Below are 24,266 nucleotides of genomic sequence, written 5' to 3' on the forward strand. Positions count from 1 at the left end.
GTAATATTTAGGAACAAGTAGAATATAATTAACAAGTGAAGTATTTACCTGTTTTACAGCCATTAATGTCCCTGTTCCTACATCTTGAGCTTGGTAACAGGAAGAAAAAGCTCCAAGGCCTATTTGCTGCCCTTTAAGCCATTCTGCATCTTCTCTGTAATGGTGTTTTGCTTTGGTATGCCCAGGCAGAGTTTCTGGTGTCTGGAAATTAAATTCTAAATCAATTCCAGGTTTACGAACATGCATCTAAAATTTAAACATTCTGGAAGGATAGAAAATACTCAAGTTTATATGCTTCTCTTCTCTCTTATGGTTATTGGTACTGCATGTTATAAACATTTCAGTTGAGATCAGAATACCAGTCTTCTATAATCCACATACTCTCACCACACATCAGAAGAAAGTACCTCCTAACTTACTACCTGAAGGTGAAAGGTAAGCCTAAGTGCAAGACATTCTGGCATTTCATGCATCACATGTTGCTACCTCACGCAAAGGATGGCAAAACCCAGCATATGTTTTCCTCCGTTTCCTCCCCTAGTAACTCTACCTTTACTAGGCTCACAACCTCACAAGCTTCCAACTCCTGTCTTACTCCCCCCCCTGCTCCAAGTAGATATACCAACCACTTTGTAAACAAAACAAAAAAACATTACACACTCCTTTCTCTCTCTGTTCTTTTCACTTGTGCTTTTATCTATATGCTAACAAGCAGCTTTTTCTTCTGACTTCCAAAGCATTTCACAGCTTCCCTCAAAACGTGGAGGCAAAAAAAAAACAAACAAACTCCCCCCCACACTCCTCCTACACTGTCCATCTTTTCTTTCAGATGGAATTTGGTTTTGCGTGATTGCCTTCAAAAGTAAATCAGCATCACAACCCGGTAGATTTCTATTCCTGCTTAATAACATCATTCTCATTTCCTGTGCCTCCACTCTTAAAATCCTCCATTGCCTCCAGCCTTTTTATGCATCCTCCTATTTTTGTTTTTATACTTTGCCATTTTAAAGGCTGGTACATGACATGATGCCTCCTTTCCAAATACCTCCTCTAAACCTGTTAACAGCAGCCATGGAAGGATTCTATTAGTACCCTGAACTGGCAGGCTCTTTATACTGAAGTACTTCTCTTCATATGTACATTCCAACTCCTAGGAGGAGGCACCGAGTCTCTATATTCGTATAACGTTAAGACTACAACAGCACAGCTTTATCAATTTAGTGAACCTCAATTCAGACCTAAGAAAGCGGAAGTCTGTATGTTAAATTTCCATGTATACTTACATCCTGCTGAATAATTATGATATCTTCACCATTTTCAACCTGTAATTGGGGTACTATTGGTAGGGCATCTTGAGATGCTGACATTGCCATAGCAATAGCTAAAGCTTCCTCCTCCTCAGCTTCCATCTTCTCCTTGCATTTTTGATTATGATTTACATCATCTTTGTAAGTATCATCATTTTCTGCCCGCTCAGGAGAAAGCACTGCAACTTCAGACTTGAATGTAACTGTGCCATCACTTGTTGGCATGGAGGCCTCAAGTAGGTCCTCGATACTGGAATTGAGTTCTGCATTAGCATCCAATCGACATTTCTCATCTACTGGTGTGAACACTGTCTCTTCACTTGGTATAACCGCACTACTATTACTACTGTTGCCATCACATTGTGAAATATCATTCAGGTCAAGTGTCATACTGTTTTTTGAGGTTTCTCCCTGCTTGCTCACATCACTCAGGGTGGGTCGAGATGGCTTTGGCCTGTGTATGTGACTGGATGGCAATGGCCTGGCCTGGGTAAAAACTGGAGAAAGTTTCTCTGGTTCTTTATTTTCAGAACTGTTTCTTTGAAACTGGAGAGAAAGTTTCCGCTGTGTTTGAGGAGAAGGTGAGGGGATTTTGCAGGGAATGAATCCCTGAGGTCTGAGTTTAGAGACATCTGTTACAGTGCCAGCTGGTACAGATGGATTGGAAGGAGACGGAAGCATTGGGAACAGTGACTGGGAATGACTGGATGAGGGAGAAGAGTTCAAACACTGACTGTGGGGCTTTCCTTTTGTTTGAATGGCTGGCTTTGGTTGCTCTGTGGTTACTGACGAAACAGGAAGTCCCACAGCTAGGCCAGCCAGTGTCTCAGAAACGTCCTCTGGACTGGCACACAATTTCTTGTCTCCTAAACCTTTCCCACTTTTCCCTGATAACTGGACAGTATTGTTAGGAGTATTATTTTCTGTAGCTTCTGGAGAGTTATCTGGTACAGGCAGCTGCAAAAAGTCATCATGTCGACATTCTCCAGAATGCATTTCTTCCATTCCTAGCTGGATGGCTTCTGCAATTTCCATTTCATCTGCTATTGCCATCAGACGTCGACGCATCCTTGCATAATGAGTAGAGCGTGTCACGCTCAGCATTTCTAATAGTTTTAGAAAAACATGGGGCACTCTTGCAACCATTCTTGCTGCACTCAAAAATACTCTCCGGGATAGTTTGCCAACCATCGAATGTGAATTGTCAATGGACTGCAAGGCAAAATTCAAAAGGGAGAGAAGCTTCTTATACCTGCAAATTAAAAGGAAAAAAAATTGTCTTATACACTGATTTGCTCTAGTTAACTAGTGCAAAGAAAGCCATCTCAAGAAAGTATACCTGGCTGTCAGTTCTGCAATAGCAAAGGAGACTTATTGCTGCACTGGTGTTTCAGGATTGTTTAACAGGTCAGAAGTTTTAAAAAAATGGTAACTCTTTACTCTGAGAAGTAGGCCGACTTTTGCATATAAAAATAAACTACTTAGAGTTAGCTAAAACAGCCAAAACCAACCTTTTTTCAAGAAATCACCAAAAGCTTTTGACTACAAAGATAAGCCAAAGAGCGTAAGCACATACCTGTCTACTACAGTATCAGCCTGTAAAACATCACCACAGACAATGTGAGGATAAAATTCACCAGGGAATTCCAACAGAAGCCTGTCTATCAGACAAAGTCTCCCCAGTAGTGCTTGCCAGTTGCTAGATTCAGTCTGGGTTCCAAGAATACAGTTTAAGACATAATCAACACCACCAATACCAATGGAACCTATTCAAAAAGAGAGTCGATTACATAAAGATTAAATGTACTCATAATCTAAATTCCATAAAGATTAGAACTGTATCATATAGAAATATACATGTGCCCAAATTAACCCCTCCACACACACTCTTACCCTCTCCCAAACTCCTAAGAGCAACACTGTTCTCTGAGCCATTTTGATTTCTGATAAATTCTGTATTAAGTTTTAGACACTTGGGTATATTTGCTTGTAATTATAACTCATTTATATATGAAGAGCTATCATTACCAGATTTAAGTATTTCTCTCCCAACTGCCAGCTCTCCTGCTTGGCCTTTACACATCTCCAGTAGAGTTGAGACTGAAAGTTGACTTGTTCGACTGTAAGAAATTAAAACCAAAGTAAATCTTAGCAGATGCTTTTGAGGAAAAGCATTCTAATTATTACATTTCAATAATCATTAGCAAAAGCTTAGATCTCTGCTTGGAAATTGGTTTCACACCCCTTTATGCCAATACGCTGATATAATCCTGTAAGCCACCAATCATTATGGTATTTTTACAGGACGCTCCAGAAATGCAAGTGTCTATCACTAACAAGCGAAAAAATGAAAAATACAAACAGGTTTCTTGCTTAAACCATCACATCCACATTTCCCAAATTCTTTTGAGACTTTCAGGAAATAAACTCTTTAAACTCTTTATTAATGAAAATACAACATGTCAGGAGCTCATCCTCTTGCACAAAGCAGGTTAAATTCTGGATCCCACACCACTGTCAAAAAAATAGAAGTACAGGTCTGTTTCACTTATTCCTTTAATTTTAGTTATTCTATCGCTAGACAAGGGAAAAAAAGCAAGCATCTGGGGCTGTATTTTCAGAATCATTGATTCTGATCAATGCTGCTTAGGAAGTAAACTGAAAGAGACAAAAATCAAGCTGAATCACTGCTGCACCTAGTTCACAGCACAGGCACAAATTGGTTGGTCTGGCAGAGCAGACAGGGTAGCTTGGGACAGGAAGGCAAGGCCTATGTAAACCAGAACTGCCAGAGATATTCTCTCAGAACAGCCACCTCTTAACATAACACTGTTGCTTCTTATTACATAGCACTATGTTAAGCTTTAAAGAAATAGAAGTACCACAGCTTTCATTGCAGTGAGGAACATGTATAAGTATATTACATATACTGATGACAGATACTTGCTAAAGACTTTTAAAGAGCAGTCACAAGAATTAGACCAAAGCAAACTGAGGGGGAAGGGATGGTTGATGACAACACCCAAAATATTTTTTTTGTTGTTGTTTTTAATGGGAAGAAGGCCTATGGAAGAAGGATAGCGTTTAAGATCTGCAAGTGCTGGAAAAAAATATAATCACGTTCCTTCAAAACGACAGAAACTAGAGGCCTTTTGAGACAAAAGTTGGTTGGTAGCAGCTAGACTTCAGTAAAAACATACCATGATTTATTTATAGTCATGACCAATACATTTTATTTTACCACCACTATTTGGTTTCTTAGCTCTGCATAAAATAGCGGCAAATGAAGTTTCAAGCTATTTCAACTATCTAAAATGGATTTGTGAGTCACTATACCTGTTGGCATCTGCACATTTAACTAATATTGTCTCTACAACTGGCTTGAGAAGTCGCTGTAGTTTAGTCCTCTCTGCCAAAGTATGACAAGGAGTATACACCAGCATGGCTCTTAAGGTTTTCTAAGAGAAAGGAGAAAAACAATATGCATAAAGTTAGATTAGCTATGTCAACATTTTTTTTTTTTTTTTTAAAAAGTGTTCACATAAGTTGCATAAAAAAAAAATCAGTGAAATATTCAAAGGATAAATAGTGTACTATATATTCAGTTTTGGAATTACTCTGAGATTGCTAATAATCTGGTCATACAAGTACTGTTAATACTAAGAAAACGCGTGCTACAGTGCTTATATTTGGCCAGTACAGTCATGCCAATTTGCCCTTCTTGAGGATTTTGTTCATCTCTCTTTCAGATGACGGTTAGAAGTTAAGAGCCGTTCAGTGGTGCTGAAAAACAATTGCTAGGCTTCTTATCTTCATACATCTCCTCCTTTTCCCTCCCCTTCAAAAACCAAGTCACTTGGAAATTACTAGAATACAATGAATAAGCAACTACTTACTAAAGCAGCAACATACACTTTGTAGACAGGGTCAGCACAGACCATAGACAGCACACTGCAGCAGGATTCCACTACAACATCTCCTGAGATACTGGTCTGAGACGACCCACTAGCTGCTCCCAGAGCTCCAGCGCTTGTGTTGTTCCCATTGCTGCTTCCAGAATTTCCAGTGCTTTCACCGTTAGCCAGTAATAGAGCACCACTAACATCATGCGAAAGGCGTCTAAGTGCCATCTCTCGTATATTCCAGTTTCGAGAAAACAAGCAGCCAACCAATTCCATTCCAAATACCTGTAAAGAGAAAAGGTAACATTGCAGGAGTCATACTGAATAATACTGCAACTTAAATACTTAAGAAGAGTAACCAAAAAGAACAAAGAAGTGTTTCAGGTTGGGGGGAGGAGGAGGGAAGTCATCTTATGAAGCCTGACAGTAAAAACATGATAGTAGATGTACTGTCTTTAAAAAAAAAAAAAAAAAAAACTTAGATGGAAATAAAGCATCCTAAATGATCATTCAACAGTCCTCCAAATACTCTGCTATACAGAATGAGGGGGGACTGTTCATTAGCTGTGGAGATGTGATGCAATTCAGAATAAGTTTTTGAATTGTGACACAAATTCTAGAATATCTGCAAAAGTTAAAACATTCATATATTAGAAGTCTGTCATGGCTCTACCTCAACTTGTCCAATTTTTCATTTTATTTTCATGTCTGAGCAAAGATTAAAGACCACTCCATTATAATATTATTTGTTTCAGCAGGTGAAATTGGTAAATACCGCATTTCAGCAACCCTCTTCAGACAGAATCAGTAGCATTATGAAACTCATTCTTTCCTCTACACGTGCCAAAAGACGATTTCAACTCAAGCTCTTATGTGTGGTTTGTAATTTTTGTTTGTTTGAAATAAGTGAAGCAACATTGGAGGTGTAAAACAAAACAGAACTCTTATTACAAACTGTTCCAGAAAAAAGCTCTTCTAATGACCAAAAGCAGTAGCAGGAAGGCATAATGATTTTCAGTGTGTTTCACTGCTGGCCAGTTGGCACAATGATCACAGCTTCTCCTGAAGATAGATGCAGTTTTCAATTAGGAGCTGTAAGGATTGCCTCGTGATTCACCAAAAGTGACAACAAACAGGAAAGCAGTTCAAAACCAGTTTTTACATTTGAAACTCCTTTTACAAGGTAAAATTACCTGAATCCATGGCTCAGCTAAATCTTTATAGGCAGAAGGGATCTGCTGGACCCCATAATGAGTAAGGTTAAAATTACTATCTTGGGTTCTTCTTTGCGATCCAGCCATAGATTGCTGTTGAGTTTGCTGCTGAACCACACGGAGAACAGAAGAATCCACAGGACTTGGCAATTCATGACTATAAAGGTAACAACAAATAATGTGGATTAACAAAGGACACGTTTGCTGAAGTAAATACTTTAGGGTATTTAGGAATGTCAGCTAAACATCCAGAAATGAACAACTCATTACACTCAGTAAAACTAAGCGCTTACCTGTGGAAATCATGAGATCTCCATTTAGATCTACAAAGAGGACATATAAGTGGCTCTCTGTTTCTTCTGCATTCTTCTGCCCCTGAAATACAGCAATAAAAAAAATAGGTATTTTATATTTAGTGTATCAAGCCAGAAGACGTTAAATTTTATTGAAAAACATCAATTTCAGGAAAAACACTCCTCTGAACTGAGCCATCTACAGCAGCCAGTCTTAGAAGAATTTACATTACTTTTTTTTTTTTTTGAATGCAGAAACCTTTCAGCTTTAGCACTATAATATTAAAATTCGTTATTAACTGAAACAATACTGTTCTTTTTAGACCTCAAACATAAGCAGGATTTTTTCAAAAGGATTAAAATATGGAGGATGACATTTTATTTGTTAAAGCAAAACGTGTAACTATTTATGTAATGTAGTATGTAAACATACTCCATAATTAGCTATGTAATCCATGCTAATAGTGGATGGCTTTCTAATGAGAGGTCAAAAAGAGGTAAAAGTTTTTTCCTGACCTTGCTCTAGTTCGACTTAATCTTCTCTCTTAGGTAGCAAAAATTCAAATCTCTAGCCCTGCAGCTAACTTTTTTCTCAGAGCATCATATTACAAACTTGATTTGTGAATAACTGATAAACCACGAACTATCAATACCTAAATGATGCCAAAGTCTCACAGTTACATTTTTTTTTTCTTCAACAAACCGCTAAGGTTTAATAGTTTTGAGTATATACCAGAATTAATTGAGACAAGGATGACAACATACATATTGACATGCAATGGTGGTGTAACTTGTTCCTGCAGCCATCTTCACATACAGTCAGGCTTTCTTCATCCAGCATCCCTAACAAACAAATGGGGCACATCTGCTCTTCTTCATCCTTCATACTATAAAAACAGATATTTGCGATTGTAAAAACAGTGCATCAGAATTCAGAACAGACTTTAAAATTGAAAAAGATCAACTGCCTGTTTGAAATAATCACCTCTGAGTGGTGATATGCTGCTTATAAAGCCATCTCTCAGATCTTCTGAGTAAGTGAGCAACAAGATTTTTAGAAGCACTGAGTACAGACAACACATTGTTGAAATGAAAAGGAAAGTCACAAAACGCATGACATTTCTTCAAACTAGGTCAGATACCAATTAGGGATTGAAAGGCCTAGCCATAGGCACTTGCATTTTTCTCCCTAAGGCTTCTTTAAACAAGCAAACCTTAACTTTTCAAAACCAATCAATAAGTAAAAAAGTAAAGTTTAGATTTTGAAGGCTACACAGACTTTCTCATCACGCTCCTTTCAGGGCATCAGTTCACAAATCAGTCTTCAACTCACCACAGAACACAAAATTTTATTTGATGAATGTGTGAAATTAAAAATATTAATAGACGCCTTCACAGCCACCCTAAACTTTCTGCCATACACAGAAACAGACAAAATAGAGCCAGCCATATACACAACAAAAACACCTACATACCCCATGTAGGTTAAAACACCCCGCTCTGAGTTTTAGATGTTGTTCCATTTTATTTAGTCCCACTAAATAGTTAAGGTAATTTTTAAATGGATATAATCAGAGATTTCATCAGAAAAAGTATTCAAAACTTAAAGGATACTTAGTGAAAACAAACATACTTAATCTTCTGTAATGCTACTTAAAAGTGCAAAACATTATTATTCATAAAAATTAAGTTACAATTGGCATATGTCTAAAAAAAGTTGCAAGATGTATTTGTTTAGCAACAGTAATTTTTTAAATAAAAATATATTTATGTAGAAGTGAATATATAGACACAATGTATCTCCTTGCATTTTTTTGAAATGGTTGACTATTTTTTTCCTTGAAAATTTCACAGAAATAAGCTTAGAGGGAAAATTTAGTTCCACAGCATAAAAACACAAGTATTAATTTTATACTTTTGAAGAATTAGTAGCAAACCAAAAATAACTGCAAGTCACAGTAATTACCCGAACTGACTAAGTTTATCTCAAGTGAAACCAACACTCAGTGTTCTCCTGTACTTGTATTATGCAAAATCAGACTGACACAGAATGGCAGTTTATCTCATCGAGCCAGTAACACTAGGAACCAATCATCAGCTGTACTAGCAAACTACTAGTTTGAAAAAATCTTTTCTCCTGCCAAAAATTAGAACTAAGGCAATGAAGTTCATAACCCAATTAAGCTACTCCTATGAAAAAAAAAAAATCTTTCTGGACAAGATATCTAAATAAAAGCAACTTGCCTGCCAGTAATTTCAGAGTACCTTTCATATTTAACCAGTTGATTTGTATCATTTATTTACAGCAACATGACTCAACATTTGGAAAAATAAGTACAAAACAGTGGGAAGCTAAGGTCACAATCTGAACATCAGAATTACAAGCCTCTCTAAATATACTGATCTAGCTATATGGCTACTGTCACACTTAAATAATTAGTAACACATTAAGTAACAAAGTGACACACTAAAATTAAACTTCTTAAATCAGATTTCACTTTCACTAAAGAAAGTCTCCATTTTGGTTGTCTTCCACAGGTAGGCCTCTGTCTGCCTGGTTCACTCATCCCGCTAACAAATTAATGCACAAAACACTTATTTAAGAAATAACTGAGATCTTTTCAAAAATCAGGGAGAAGAACACAAGCAAAAACACTCAAGTAGTAGAAGTTAGGAAAAGCCCATCAAAAAATCAAACATCAGTTAAAATGGAAAAATAAGGAATCTTTTAATATGGTACAAACTGTAAAAATCTTGATAGTTTAATAACTCCCTTAAAATAGTTTAATCATTCTATATGAAGAGTGAATACTTAAAAAAATATATATATATACACATATATTTCTATATATAAACACACACACACAGAGTATGTTTACCTGGAAACTTTTCAGTATATTGTCATAGGCACATAAACATTTCTCCAAAGTAGTAGAGCTTGCTTTCAAAAGTTATTAGGACAAGAGAAAACAAAAAATGAAATCTTATTTCTTCATTTTCAACATTTGCATGCATGCTGTATTTGAACAAATGCACACAAATACATAGGTTTCCCAAGTTAATACGTTCCAGGCTTGAAGATGGTGGCTTACGTTTCTAAAATTATTTCCCACTTCCATAAAGGGTCCAAAAAATTATCTTCACAACTCTACTTAAAGTTTTTCAAATATAAGGTACATATCAGATAGGCCCACTTGGTACCAAGATGACTAATGTATGCTTGACTCTTGATTGTTTGCAAATACAAACATTTAACATGACTTGAAATGAAAGCAGCTTTGAACAAAAAGAATAATGTAGGTGATTCTAAACCTCCAAAATTAGAAAAAAATTGCAGAATTAAGTTTTTAATTCCTTTAGAAAAATACTAACCTGTTTTCTGAACTAGATGTAGAAGTACTAGATGATGACAATGTATGAGAATTTGACATGCGTGAGACAAACTTCTGGATGGTGTTACGAGATGGAGCTTTGATCCTCGAGCTACGCCTACTGTGATATTTCTGGAACAAACTCTCAACCTGACATCAGAAAAAGATAGCAACAGTCGTATTTATGCTATGAATAGCTTATATGTAAAGGTAAGGTTACTGAAGCTTTAACTACTGCTAAACAAAACAAAAAAAACCACTGTTCACCTTCACAATAATACGTTAGTGGCAACAGCAGTAGCAGGAATTTCAGAAGCCTTATTAATAAACAGACTGCAAAGAAACATTGTTTAAAACAAAAAGCTATTTACTTATTAAAAATTACCAATAGCTTTAGATATACACACAAATACTTCTGAACACCCTTATTCTGTTTACCTTTCAACTATCAGCGATAGATGTACAAATTTGAGACAACAACCCAAGATCTGTATCATTCACTAAAGTTTACTAATTCTTTCAGCTATTCCTTTTATTTGCAATTTTTTTTTATTTATAGAGCTCTTGAAACTGATTTGAAATATAATTAAAACTATATGCACTTGTTGATTTAAAAATGCAGTAAAGTGTCCAGCAATTTTAAAATATCCTAAATATTTTAGATCTTCTATTATATGTTAGACATATATTACCTCAAAGTTCTTCAGTGTCTTTCTCCATAACATTGGGTCCGAGGGCTCTAGCTGGAATACTCGCAGCATAACGAACAGCAGATGAATACAAAACGTTCCACGCCCGCAGCTACAAGTCTGCAAAGAAAAGTATCTTATGTTAGCATGTTAGGGCCATGTTGCCTTGCTAATTACACATCTAAGTGCGTAAAGGTTAGGTGCCCAAGGCCAACTGCTAAAAAAAAAAAAAAGAGAAAAGATTTAATGTGAAATAATATTTTATGTATTAGGCACAAATATCTTAGGTGAAAGTGTGAATTTCTAAAACATCATTCTGAAATACGTACAAGACAGACAATATTCACCTGGAAGCTATTGCTGCTATTCATACTGAAAGGAATTTATGCAAGTCATCAGACATCTGTAACATGATGGCAATCAAGTTTAAATGAGATGCTTCTATTTATGCAAAAAAACTTAGATGTTCCCAAAGGCAGAGTCACAGCAGCACCGAGAAAGTCTATTTGGACCTCATTATGGGTATTAATGACATTAACACACCTTTAAAAGGACCGACGTGTTTGTTACACATTTATACATATTCCATGAATACAGAAAATAAAACACATTTCCGAGTGACGAACAAGGAAAACAAAGTGCCCAAATTTCAGCCAAAATACTTTATATATATAAATTAGGATCCATGAACAGGAATGAGAAGTATACAGAATAAACTATATATTAGTAATGACTTCCCAAAGAAAGTCTATTTAAGAGGTACTCTAGGTAAATCTAATGCTGCATATTTGACAAAGACACAAGCTGATAACTACATTGCATGTGCACACATTACATCTTTTAACTGTTGTATAATGCAACATCTAGCATGGTTTGCAACTCTAACTTCATCTAATCTGGTTTCGTAGTTTTTCAAGACTACCTATAAATTACTAAAAACTGCATGCAACAAAAATGTTCTCTACCTGAGGCCCAATAAACACTCTGTATTTATTATCAGGGCTGTCTCCTCCAATTAAGAATGAGTTAGGTCCTATCTGCTGCAGCAGATACAGCCTGGCTCTCATAACTTTGTTGACGCGGCGATTTGTTTCCTCAGGGCTATATGGAGAGAAGCCATCTGGAGACGGAGCTCTTCGAGGTGGCGTTATTCGTCCACTCTGAAACTACAAAAGTGGTTCCATCAAAGATTTCCAGGACAAAATACAAAGTTTATACACAGGTTTTTTTGTGTGTGTGGTTTTGTTGTTGTCTTTTTAACAAAATACAAAGTTCCCTAATACAAAGTTTAGCTACGTGTTTCATTCTTACTGATACAGAATGAAAGAGTCCCTAAAACTTGAAGAAACTACAACCTGCTTAGACTATATAAAAGAATTTTCTTCCATGCCCGGAACTAGAAGACAGAAGAAAAACTGAAGTTTTATAATAAGCTGGTTCATATTATGACAGAAAAGGAGTCTTTTAAACTGCTTCTATTTTCAGGTCTTCACTGCTAGCCTTACTGAATTAACAGGTATAATTAAACCAGAAGATCATCACAGACTCATGACTAGCGACACACGAAGCCATTATATGAGATGTATTTCACAAATAAAGAAATCCTGTTAGCATTAGAGCTTTATGACTAGAGTTTATAGCAGTGGTCCTATGGCCCATGAACAACACTAAGAAATTCCAAATAGAAGAAGGAAGGATGCGTCTTCCCCTCCTTTTCACAGTGAAAACAACCTTCAGCTCAGGATATTATTTTTGACTATGGGAAGCAAAAGCTGTCACCACGACCACCAGCAGAGCCAAACCTTTTTTCCCCCCTTTTATTAAAAATGTCTTTAATTTAAATTTTAGAAAGTTTAACTGTCTTACATTTCTAACAAGAGCTAATGACTTTTAATTCAAATTCAAGTCCAATTTCAAATATTCTGCTTTGATTGACATCCATTTTGATTTTTAAATCACGACAAAGTTGTAATTGACTCACAATCTATTAGTTAATTAGAAGACAGACTACACTCTTTCATATGAAAAGTTAATATGAAACAAAATAGAGAACATCAACTGAGCAAAGGCAAAATTAGATGGTTTGTTTGTTTATTTTTTTTTTTTAATTTGAATTTCTCTCATCAGGAAGAAAGGAGCTGTACTATGAGCTGTAACTTTAATTTGTCTTCAATTCAGTGGAACAACAGTAGAATGTTTTACTTGATTTTGGAAACCTAGTTAAGAGCAATAGGATAGTAAAAGCCATTAGATCCTATTCTGACTCCAGTTGCGCTGTGAAGTGGTAGATGAGTCACCTTAACTGTGGATGAGCGTTTTTATAACAACAAACTATTGCCCAAATATTCCACTCTTCACCTTCTCTAAAGAAGCCAGTCACTAAAATATTCCAGTCTTGATCTCTTGTATGTAATAGCATAGATTTTAGAAAGCATTCTAATGATGCATATACCTAAAACTTCCCCAATATGTACATAAAGAGCAGTCCTGGAATAGAGAATCACACACACATACACACACACACACACAAAAGCAAACTCTCGGCATCTCTTTGTGCAACCAAGCCAACAGAACATAGGTAACTCCAGGACTGAGTATCTACATTTCTTCATTATTTCCTTTATTAAAAAAAAAAAAAAAGGGGGGGGGGGAGGGAGGAGGATAAAGTTCCACGCATGAGAGAAATGTAACATGAGATATACTGTGCAGACTTCATTCCCTTGAGTGATATCATGTGACAACCCCTTTACATAGGCATCCTATCCCCCCCACCCGTGGGATTAAATATCAATATCCTGACTATATTCTGTGATTTGCCAAAAGAAGATAAATTACTAATTACATCATAGTCTGTAACTTACAGGCACTGGAGATACCCTTTTTCTTCTGACACCTGGTGATTCAGATTTGACAGTCCTAGAGGATGACGAAGAGGAGCTACTAGGAGAGGGACTACGTCTTCCTTTCTGAGTAGGTGAAGAAGCCATGCTTTGTCCTTCAGTCTGAGATTCTAGAGATAGCTTGTTCATTTCGGCTCCATCGCCTTTCACGGGGATAGGTTTCACCACCTTGCAGGAATTAGGCCATGTGTGTTAAGAGTTACAAAAATAATCATTGTATATGAAAACAAAACTAACTCATCAGAATTTACATTGGTAGCATTATATAATTCATTCATTATTCATACATACAGAGTCTGCATATTTCTTAGGTTCCAATAGTAACATCTAAATATGGGTTATCTTGTTAATTTATAAGCAATATAGAAAGGTAAGAACTTTCTTTCCTTTCTATTTGTGCCACTTATGTTAGTTGTGGCCCCAACTGATTTGACTCACAAAATGCTTCTCTAACTGTCATTCATGGTACCTCAAAGGACAGCAGCTCTGCCAGTTGAATAGTAGGATTAAACAGAAGTTCTACTACAGGCGCTATCTGCCTATTTAAGGACTATAACCTTCGTTCCATATCTGTTACATACAGTACATGTAAGCTAAAAAAATATTAGAATTGCTACATCTATAGCACAATATGATTGCTTATTGCAAATAAAATTCCTTTAAAACCTGGAAACAATTCAGCAAAATTAAGGTGGCACTGTGCTCTAAGGACTGTGGCCAGTTGTGCCTGCAATACAACTAAAGCAGCTATGCCACATCTGGGATCTGAGCTAATCACTATGCTCAGTGCTGCCCTATCTGAACAGACACAAGCACTCAGAGTTGGCATATATACTTCTAACACAGTGGTTTATTGCGCCGATGCTGACCTTATACATTGGGATATGGAATATTTCAGCATACCTTTCAGGTGCCTGGACCTCAGAATATAATTTATGCATTTATTTAGGCATCTGAAGACCTACGTAATGCTTGAGAAGAATAAGGCCCTCAGAAAAGATTTAAAAGCAATCACATCAGGCAGAATAGATTTTAATTCTTCATTTCTCCATGATTAGGAGGCTTGACTCAAAGCTGGAAGGAAGCTTCAAGCAATGCAAGGGTAGATCTCTCCTAAAAGGTTCCTGAGATCTCTCTGAATTAGCCAAAAAAACAGAAGGAGCCCTCCCTGCTAATTCAATTAAGCAAATTGTCTATGTGACAGTTCAGGGTTTGAGAAGGAGGAGGCATCCAGACTCAATTCCTTTTCTACCTCATGATGTGGACTTCTTTAGTCACAAGACTAAATACTATTTAGGAACAGAAGCATTTAACTCATACCACTAAAGCTATTTCATTATCAAGAAATGCATTCCAGCTTAAGTAGACTATACAGAAAAGAGAAAAATTAGAAGGTAAATGCAAGTGCCTATGGAAAAGTTACTGTTACCAATTGCTAGTGCTCGAAAAAAAGTTTAACCTAAAGTGGCAGTAGTTAAAAATCTGGAGGACAAAAAATTATACTAAAACTTAGAAACCTGAAGGAAAGTGGGTCAAGCAGGGAACAACAATTTCAAGCTATGTAGTACATAAGACCTATTAAAATTTTTTTTTTAAACTGTTTTGTCTGCTATGAAGCTTTAAGATGCTGGGTTTTGTGCTTGCAATGTTCTCATGACAGAATCTTCTTAACAGTAGAGCCCTCTTTTTCATTTGTATTCTAAAAATGCTGACCACAAGTACTGGATTAGATCATCTTAGCTTTAAATTAGCAGCTCCAGCATGTGTTACATAGAGTCATAATGCAGACATACTGACATGAAACTAATTATTCAGTACAACACTGGCTAACTAATAATATGTTAATATTACAAAAGTAACTATGTTTAATAAGCTTTGTTTAATCTGTCCGCAATTTCTTAAAATGACTTCTGAACTATTTACACAAAGGCATTACTCAAAAAGGTGAATAGTGTGCTGTTTGGATGCTTTGGCATCCAGTTTAGCAGAGTTAAGTCTTATGCGAAGCAGTTATTCAGATTTACTTTTTTTCTGGTTCTAGTAAGCTCAGTTTGTTTTTTCCTCTAGCAAAACTTCCATACTATATATGCACACATGCTACCACGTGGAAAATTTTAATTAAACGCGTTGAAACTCAGAAAACGAAGTCATGAAACCCTTAAAAACCATCCCAGTGCAGTTTTGTATTCACTGTAAGATTTTACCTAATGAACAACAGCTCCTTTAGTTGTTGACATTAGAGGGCAGTGTTGATACAGCAATGTTTTATATTAAGCACAGTTATTCGCTTTTTTCTCAGTATAACTTCATATACGTGTAATTTCAGAAAGTTGCCCACAATTTCCTGTTAAACAGCTCATTAAAATGAACAAAAGGATCACAACTAAGAATCCACGAGTCATTTAGATAACAAGGTTCCTAAAAGAATGCCTGCAACTTTCAGTGACTTTTATTTGTAATAACTACAGATATTGCCCTTCCTTGAATGCCACTTACCACAGGGCCTCTCCTGCTTCTTCTTTCCAGCCATTCATGCTTCCAGGCTGGCATACATGTTGCCTTGAGTTTCTCCCTGATCATGCGCTCTTCCGGGCGGTCATCCATTTTCTGCAATCCCCTGAGGGTTTCTTTATTCTCCATGTCACGGCTACATGAAAGAAAATTTTTTCATAATCAGACATATAGTTATTTCTAGTTAAAGCATAATACTGTAGCATTCTTAAATTTTGTGCCATTCACCCTCCCTCTCCTTGCAACGAAATTACTAAAACAGATTCCAACTTGCTACGGCAAGCCCATTAAGTATTACTGTCATGAATTTGCTATTTTGCAATGTGGAGCACACCTGTGTAGAGGCACATTTCTTTAAAATGTGCCTACTGCTTAGAATATTGGACAGCCAATAAAAAGGAAGGTCTTGGCATATATTTAACCAATACAAAAGTTACCCCATATATCATTCCTCAAACGTTTCAGAAGTGTTGTCATTGTTCATGCATCTACTGGCAATTCAAGAGTTGCAATCTCATATTTTAAAATAATTTACAAAATGCATATAAGTTAATGATAAGTTTCCATCTTCATAGGATGCACACACATGTAACTATGTAGTGCCTCTTCCCATACATGAGCTCCTCGTCAAAAAAAAAAAAAAAAAAAAAAGTCTTGTAAACTATTACCCAGTATGTTTAAACTGGAAGTCATGAAAGTAAGGCTAGTGTCCTTGCGAGTTGCTTTCTGAATGAGTGATGACTCAAATGCACTTTTAGTCAGCTACAATTATAGTAAAATTCACAGCAAGTTCATATCTGTAAAATGAAAGTGTAATCCATCTGGCTCATGCTTTTTTGACCGACAGCGAAGTAGCTGCCTGTGATTAATGGCAAAAACAAGAACAACCTCCCCAAAATACTCTCAGACATTGAACAACAAACGTGAACAGTCTGGAAGATTTCCTGATTCTGCTGAGCTATCTGCTACGTTACCAAGAAAACCACATTCTTAAACAGCAGCACATGATGCCCTGCCATCTTCTAGAAGTTAGCTGGCTTTTAAAAGAAGTAAGCTTTATTAAGCCAACTCTCAAAATTAAGTGAATTTCAAAAATAAAATCACAAGTCAGAGTGAAAGATAAGAACATGTAATATAGGCACGACCTCTAACATATGGATTAATTCCCTACAGTAAAAAGATATTAAAATGCCTATCTTCATCAGCAATGTATTAATAAGGTTCATTTATTACAGTACTTTAATTAGAAGAATGAGAAGTTTTCATTGGTCAGAAAGCATATTCATGTTATTTTTTTCTCTCTTTATAGAGACAAAGGAAATAAAGTATTCTGAGAGAGGAAATAACTTTTCCTGTGCAACGCTGAAACGAAATGAGCAGATGGAGACTGTAAACAATTTTTTTTCCCCTCTCAAGAAACATCTAAATGTATTGTTAACAAATATGATTTTAGACACTCAGAATGGTGTCTAGTGATTAAACACTTTTAAAAGTTTATAAATAGAAAAAACAATCCACCTAAATAAGCATGTTCTTTTCAGAGGTTAAGCAGCATTGCTGGTTTACTTTCAGAACTAATATAAATGACATTCAAAAAAAATGGAACAAAAGTGATAATTTTTAATTTTGTACTATTGCTTTCTAGAAATAAAGACAAAAAAACTAATCAAGTGAAAGACATTTCAGCAGCAGGAAGTGACCCAATTAAGAATATGTCTAAAATTTTAAAATATGGAAAACAGCACTATCTAAAGTCTTATAAAGGGCTGATTTTACTTTTTTTTCCCCCCATTAGTCAAATAAAAAAAAAGTTCAAAGACAAAGGGATCTTTGCCTGCATAAGAACTGCAGGTACAGAATAGTACAGCTCCAAAATATAGGTGTAAGTTTAAAAATACAAGATCTAATTTTTATATTAAAATTAATTCCATGACATGAACCATTTCAGTTGCATGAATACTTTGTATACAAGACAGAAAGCGCTATCCCAGCAGTGAAAGAATGGCACAGTATTTCATTTGTTCATATAACCATGATTAACTTCCCAACTGATATAAAAAAAGTCTTTTAGAGGCCCTTGGACTTGAATTCATGAACAATGTAACACAACAGAGAAGGCTTCACAATCTGTACTTGTTCTCTAAAAAGCAGAAGCAACTGTCTTCCTCTCTCACGTGACAGTTAAACCAATCTCCTCTTGCCTGCACAAAGAACTCTTGTGCTTTTTTTCCATGCAGGTGGGAAAGACCAGAGTCTGAAAGCTTTTGCCTAGCAAACCAAGATATTTTTCGCTGAATTCAAGCATTGTGCACATTCTTACACAACACTATTTCTGAAAAGGGTTCAAGAAAATTTCATAGTAACTCAAACTTGGGTAAAGATCATAATTTGCTGAATATTCTTATATTGTTGGGTCTGTGGAAAAAAAATACTTTTCCCATGAATGCATAAAGTCTTCCTGCACACTCTAAGTCATTTCATAAAACTGAATTTGCCTACATTTTATGGCCCGAACCTACAGCATTCATCTAAAGCAAAACCCTCAACTATTCTTGCCAATTTAAATTTCACCTACATGACATTTACTGGATTGCTAGTCCTCACATTGCTGCACTTTAGTGCCAGGAAAAAAAAAAACAACAACAACAAACAATAAAAACCCCACAATGCACTTCACCGAGGAGCTGATCTTGCAAGGTAAAGCACACCCTGATCTTGATATAACAAAAACTACTCATAAGTCAAGTTAAGCATGTGCTTCAGTGACTACCAGGTGCCAGGGGTACTTGATCTGAACAGCAATAAGACAACTAAGCAGCAGGCCTGAAAAACAAACCAAAAAACAAACAACTCCCCCTGCTCCCCCTCCCAAACAAGGGCTCCAAGAACACGTGAGCATGGCCTACAGAACCTAATATTTCTCCACATCCCACCCTTCTGCTTCAGCAGGGAGCAATGATTTTGCTTGTATTTCAGCTTTTCATGAATCAAAGCAAAAGATAAGAGTTTTTTCCAGACACATGTTCACTTTTAAAGTCCTCCCTCCCCCCCCCCCCCCCCCAAAACAATGGTAGCATTAAGGATCTTTCAAATTCTTTTAATTACTATACAACAGTTTTAAACCAATAAATGCCAGTTCCTATATAATTAATCTAGAAATTCCATAGAAACTGGAGCCAAATTGGAATTCTAAAATACTGAGCCCCTGTATTTAGTGCAATAAGAGAGCTGTAGCAAGCCTAACAGTGTGGTAACTACTGTTTTTTTAAATGAATAAGCCCAACTGTCTGCATTAATATTTGCATCATTCGCTCTGAACTATTTGCTTCATGAACTACATGAAACTACATACAGGAAGATTAATGCTCTGCATGGAAAGTGTAATGCAACATCTTGTGCAATACAAGCAGCAAAACTTAGCCCTTTTTTCCCCCCCGTCTTAATTCTGAAGACTTGCAAACAGTAATTGAACAGTCAGATTATTAACAACTGGTTCTATATTGGATCAGTGATTCAATATTTTAACAAGAGGTATGGAATGCATATGCTATTTAGCAAGTCATTGTGAAAGACGAACAAGTTTTACTTCTGAAAGGTTCAGTGAGTTTAATGCTAATTTTCTGGAAGTATTTTTCAAGAAAAGGTAAGTAACAGTCTAAAAAGCTGCAATCCATTTTCTTGTGATTCTCAACATTTAGAAAGCATTAGTTAAATGCCTTGGTTTCTCTGCTATCTTATTTAGACAAGCAACTTTCATCCATTATCCACACTGGACCAAATTTTCTTATTAGCTGTGAGAAAAGAGGAAAAAAAAGTCTGGCAAGTTCTGAAATAGGACAGAGTCTTTTCGCCAGTAAGAGGGAAGCTCTGCCTTCCATATCCACAAATATCTGATTGTAGAGAGGAAAATAATAATTAGCTGTTGTCCAATAAATGTTTTACATTTGTCCGAAGCACGTTAGCAAGAGTGACTTGCAGACCAGTGTTGGTCAAACCACAGCCATATTACATATGCATGAACAAAAATGGTCCCACAGCAGCTCTGTCAGGGAGCAGTGTGTTTAACAGCAATAGGTTGCGAGGAGAAAAAGCACAAGGTTAGATGGAAAGACAGCGACCAAGACTGAAAGACTATGGGAGAAATTGCATACTCCGTTATCAGGTGTTTGCACAGAGCAGCGACAGTCAATGCTGGGGGTGAGGTCAGATGGGATGTACAGAGCTCACCTTTGGAACAGTAAGCAAGAATTAAGAACGTGGGTGCCCAGCTATTGGAAGCCCAACTCTCAGCAGGTCACGAGGGCGCTGGGCTCGCCCAGCTGGTCTAGAGGTGTATGGTAGGAAGACTACAGCATGGGGAAGAAGGATTAAACGCATAACCGATCCCTGAATTGAAAAGGTACACTATTAATGTTTTAGATCAACTTCTGGCCACTAATATTTCCCACAGTGCTCTGAATTTTTCATTTGCAGTTAGTTTCCCCCTCCTCCCCCCTTTTTTTTAAACTGATATCGAGATTTGGGTAAGGCATGGTCTGTCTTTCTGCCAGTCAACAGTTCTTTTTCCTCCTGGTCCACTGCTGCTGGCACTGTCAGGGAATACTGCACCTACCAGGTAATCGTTTGTGTCCATACCGACAAATCAAAATATAAAACATGGCACAATCCACAAAAATGAAAACCTTCACAGACAACTTCCTCAACCTGATACTACATGGCAGCAACTGCTACTTAATAATGACAGTATTAAGGACACTACTTTATAGAGACCAATGGATCTGACTTATTAAAACAGTTAAGGAGAGTTTAACCAAATGTTATACAGACGTGTGAAACTAAGTACTATTCTTCTGTTAGACTAGCTGGCAAAAATAAAAAGTCATATTTTTTTTTCCAGCTGCCTTAGCTTCTCCAACAGCTGTTCATCACCTTGCCTTGAGAAGAAGGGAGATTCTTCATTTGGTCAAACAACTGTCCGCTGAAGCTCACAAGAGGTGTGCACTGAATGTTACTCTGCATCTACTTTTTGTTCTCTACTCACATTAAGATGATCTAAATGCAGTTGTAAGAAGTAGTAAACCACTTAACAAATATTTAGCATCATAAACTCCTTTCAATTTATGTCAGGTAAATAACTTGCATAAGATCTTCTATGTATATTTTAAAATGTGTATTTACAAACTATAAAGACATACTAGTTTCCAGAAAATTAATCAATCATATCTGGAAGGAAGAAAACAAACAAAAACACACCAGGCAGGTTTCCATGGAACTTGCAATGTGGAAATCCCTGCTGAAAAATAGGATCAGGTGAGAGTCAGTGCATCTTTACATCAAAGCAGTTTTAGGAGGCAAAGTGTATCCTATTCCTTCCAGCATTCTCCTGTGAAGGGGAAATAAGCCTGTAGAGAATATGAAAATATGGAAGAAATAGTAACTTTCCATTATGTGGCTCCAAACCCAAAGTTATTCAAAACCTACACCTCCACTAGTTTGGTAATCATTACTTGCTGGGATGTTTTCTCTCTCGGTTTGAAACTTCTCTTGTCTTCTCCCTATAGTCATTTGCCCGCAAAGAGCTCTACAATCACGCATACCTTTGGAAGTCTGACATGTCAAAAGGTGTGTTGTCAAAGAAAGTCTCACTGATAAGAGGACAATACTCACAATATAACCACTAACTCCACAAATTGAGACATCATTTTTAGTGGAACCCCCTGTAGTTAACAAGAATTCTTCACTCAGAGATGAAGTCAAGACTCAGTTCTTCAAAGCCGGATGTCTAAAGTTAAATAAGCTCCCTGAATTTCCCAGTTAGAGAACAACAGTTTCTTAGCTCCTATGAGATCAAATCCACTTACTTGAAGTATTTAAAGGACAGGCTGGATTGCTTACTCTGAACCCACCTAATCATGCTTTATTTGAGAACTACTCAGTGTTCATTGAAAATGAGTCTTCCTACATAACAAGTCAAGAAATATCGGCCTCTATTTTCACCAGATATTTGCCACAAAGCTAATGAAATGGGCTTCGGCATGCTTCTTAAGAAAGCTAACTGTTAAGACACCTGAAGCAAATATTACAAAGGTTCCCAAGTCTCTCTAATCCCTCTTGCTGTCATTTAACCTTCAGCATTAACTCAGATGCATCAAGGTCTACACATACTATGGTAATTTCAAAATGTACAGATAGCAGCTAACTCACATGATGTCTCAAACTCTGTTTTCGGAGCAAGAAGTTTGGAAAGAGTCTAGGATTTTCTCTATAGAGTTTATATTAAAAGCTCATTCCTTTATTGAGCTGAATTTCTAGAAATTATAGTATCACAGAAAATACATAATCATTCGTATCAGTGCATAGAGATCTGAAGCCACTAGTAACCATGCAACAGTTATTTTCATACAACTATGTAATTGTACTAAGATATCTAAGTTATGATAATGCAGTTTGCACAAAGATCTAATATGTTTACTACTGTATGACAAACTTAAAATACCCAGAGAATAGAATCCAGTATGCCCAGTTCATGTTGGGGCCACTCATGTGAGAACACTCAGGCCCTGCCCCCATCCCTGCATCTCATACCACTGTGAATTACTCTGAGAACTGCTGTAATGTCATTCAAAAAGACAGTATTGCAATATGAACATTCACTGACAGTCAACAATGCAATTAGTTCATCTGCACAACATTATAAGGATCACATGCATTAAGTACGATGAAGAGATTTTTTTCCCTCAGCTTGAACTGCCAAGGCCCTCCTGTATCCCTTCCGAAGTATAGGGCCAAGCTTCCAACTGGTCATATATCATCTATTCAGCACTGCGCTTATATAGTTTAATCTCTTTCACTTACAAATTCTTGAAGTTCGCCAAACCTAGAAGCAGAAGAGTTGGGTGAAATGTAATTGGTTAACATTTAGAAGTGGTCAGGTCAGAACTGGTAACACAATGGCCCTTGCTGTTATGAAGATCTATGAAGCCATTAACAAAAAATGGGTAAGAGTATGATAAAATTCAAAATATAAATAATAAACAGTTCTCAATGTAGCTTTATTATATGTCTGTATATTGACTATATGAGAAAATCTGTATTTCTTTGGGTTAGTTTCTGGACTACTTTGAAAGAGAAAATTGTTCACTGCATGTTGGATGACGGTCAAAACAGAATGAAATGTCTCCACACAACACATGGAATAAAGGGTTTCTTGGACAATTTAACTTCTCCATCCCCAGAAGAGAAGGACAGACATTATACATAAATTGACATTATATATAAAAACATTTATAGTTCGGATCAACTTAATAGGAACAAGCAGATAAAACCATATAATTTATTCCTACCTTCAAACAGAATGGATGGAATGATGGCATACAAACAAATAACTTGGATAAGATGAGTTAGGTAGATTTTTAAAAGCTACAGCATATTCAATCACTGTTGGAGAAATTATAAATAAAGGGAATTTAGACCATCCTGGCACTGTTCAGAACTGCAGAATTATCAGCAGAAATCAAATGGTCCAAGATTGCCACTGGAATGAGAATTTTAAGTTCTCTCAGAAAAAGACACTCAAAAATAAACCACATAAGAAAGTGAATACAAAAAAGCTTATAAAAATTTCTAGCAAAGAAACATAATACAGCATAAGAGATTTAAGTCTTAATGACTCTTTAGGCAGTAAAGGGTACAGAGAGGGAAATGAAAAAACAAAACTTACTCTTTTCAAAACAAATACTAATTCTTTAAAAAATTTAAAGTAAAATTTAATGTTACAAAAAACAATATCTGATCTTACAAAAGGAGATCAGAGACCTGGAAAGACATTTTTAATTAAAAAAAGTGATCTGAATGCCAAGTTTCCTTGCTAGAAATCAGATTTCTCCTCAGCGTTCTGTTTGCTTCATAACGTACACTGCTGACAATTACAGCAAATTATTACTCTCATCTAGTAGTTGTACCGAAGTAGCATTCAGGAGCTCATTTGGTCATGAACTAGGACTCCTCTGTGCTAATGATCCTGATTTATTTTGTTATTTATATACCTTCTCTGGGTTTGGGTTTGTTATCGAGCGTTCA

At 36.4% G+C, this 24,266-nt stretch overlaps 1 protein-coding gene across 5 annotated transcripts in view; it reads right to left on the reverse strand.

Annotated features, from left to right (window-relative positions):
• Positions 1-24,266, reverse strand: part of LOC138064455 (mitogen-activated protein kinase kinase kinase 1-like) — a 107,682-nt gene that overhangs the window by 9,205 nt on the left and 74,211 nt on the right. For 3 of the 5 annotated variants that reach the window (XM_068927170.1, XM_068927168.1, XM_068927169.1), the window contains 14 exons: positions 16,173-16,323; positions 13,638-13,844; positions 11,742-11,942; positions 10,780-10,896; positions 10,089-10,237; positions 7,482-7,603; positions 6,717-6,798; positions 6,403-6,580; positions 5,204-5,494; positions 4,644-4,765; positions 3,336-3,427; positions 2,884-3,073; positions 1,284-2,559; positions 49-201 (listed from right to left, as the gene is read on the reverse strand). In XM_068927170.1, coding sequence (XP_068783271.1) covers positions 49-201; positions 1,284-2,559; positions 2,884-3,073; positions 3,336-3,427; positions 4,644-4,765; positions 5,204-5,494; positions 6,403-6,580; positions 6,717-6,798; positions 7,482-7,603; positions 10,089-10,237; positions 10,780-10,896; positions 11,742-11,942; positions 13,638-13,844; positions 16,173-16,323 — 3,331 coding nt within the window. Of the gene's footprint in view, positions 1-48; positions 202-1,283; positions 2,560-2,883; positions 3,074-3,335; positions 3,428-4,643; positions 4,766-5,203; positions 5,495-6,402; positions 6,581-6,716; positions 6,799-7,481; positions 7,604-10,088; positions 10,238-10,779; positions 10,897-11,741; positions 11,943-13,637; positions 13,845-16,172; positions 16,324-16,855; positions 17,085-21,440; positions 22,524-24,266 lie in introns of those variants that run through there. The other 2 variants (XM_068927171.1, XM_068927172.1) reach the window with 2 other exon arrangements.

The sequence above is a fragment of the Struthio camelus genome, chromosome Z (assembly GCF_040807025.1).
Source record: "Struthio camelus isolate bStrCam1 chromosome Z, bStrCam1.hap1, whole genome shotgun sequence".
NCBI lineage: Eukaryota > Metazoa > Chordata > Aves > Struthioniformes > Struthionidae > Struthio > Struthio camelus.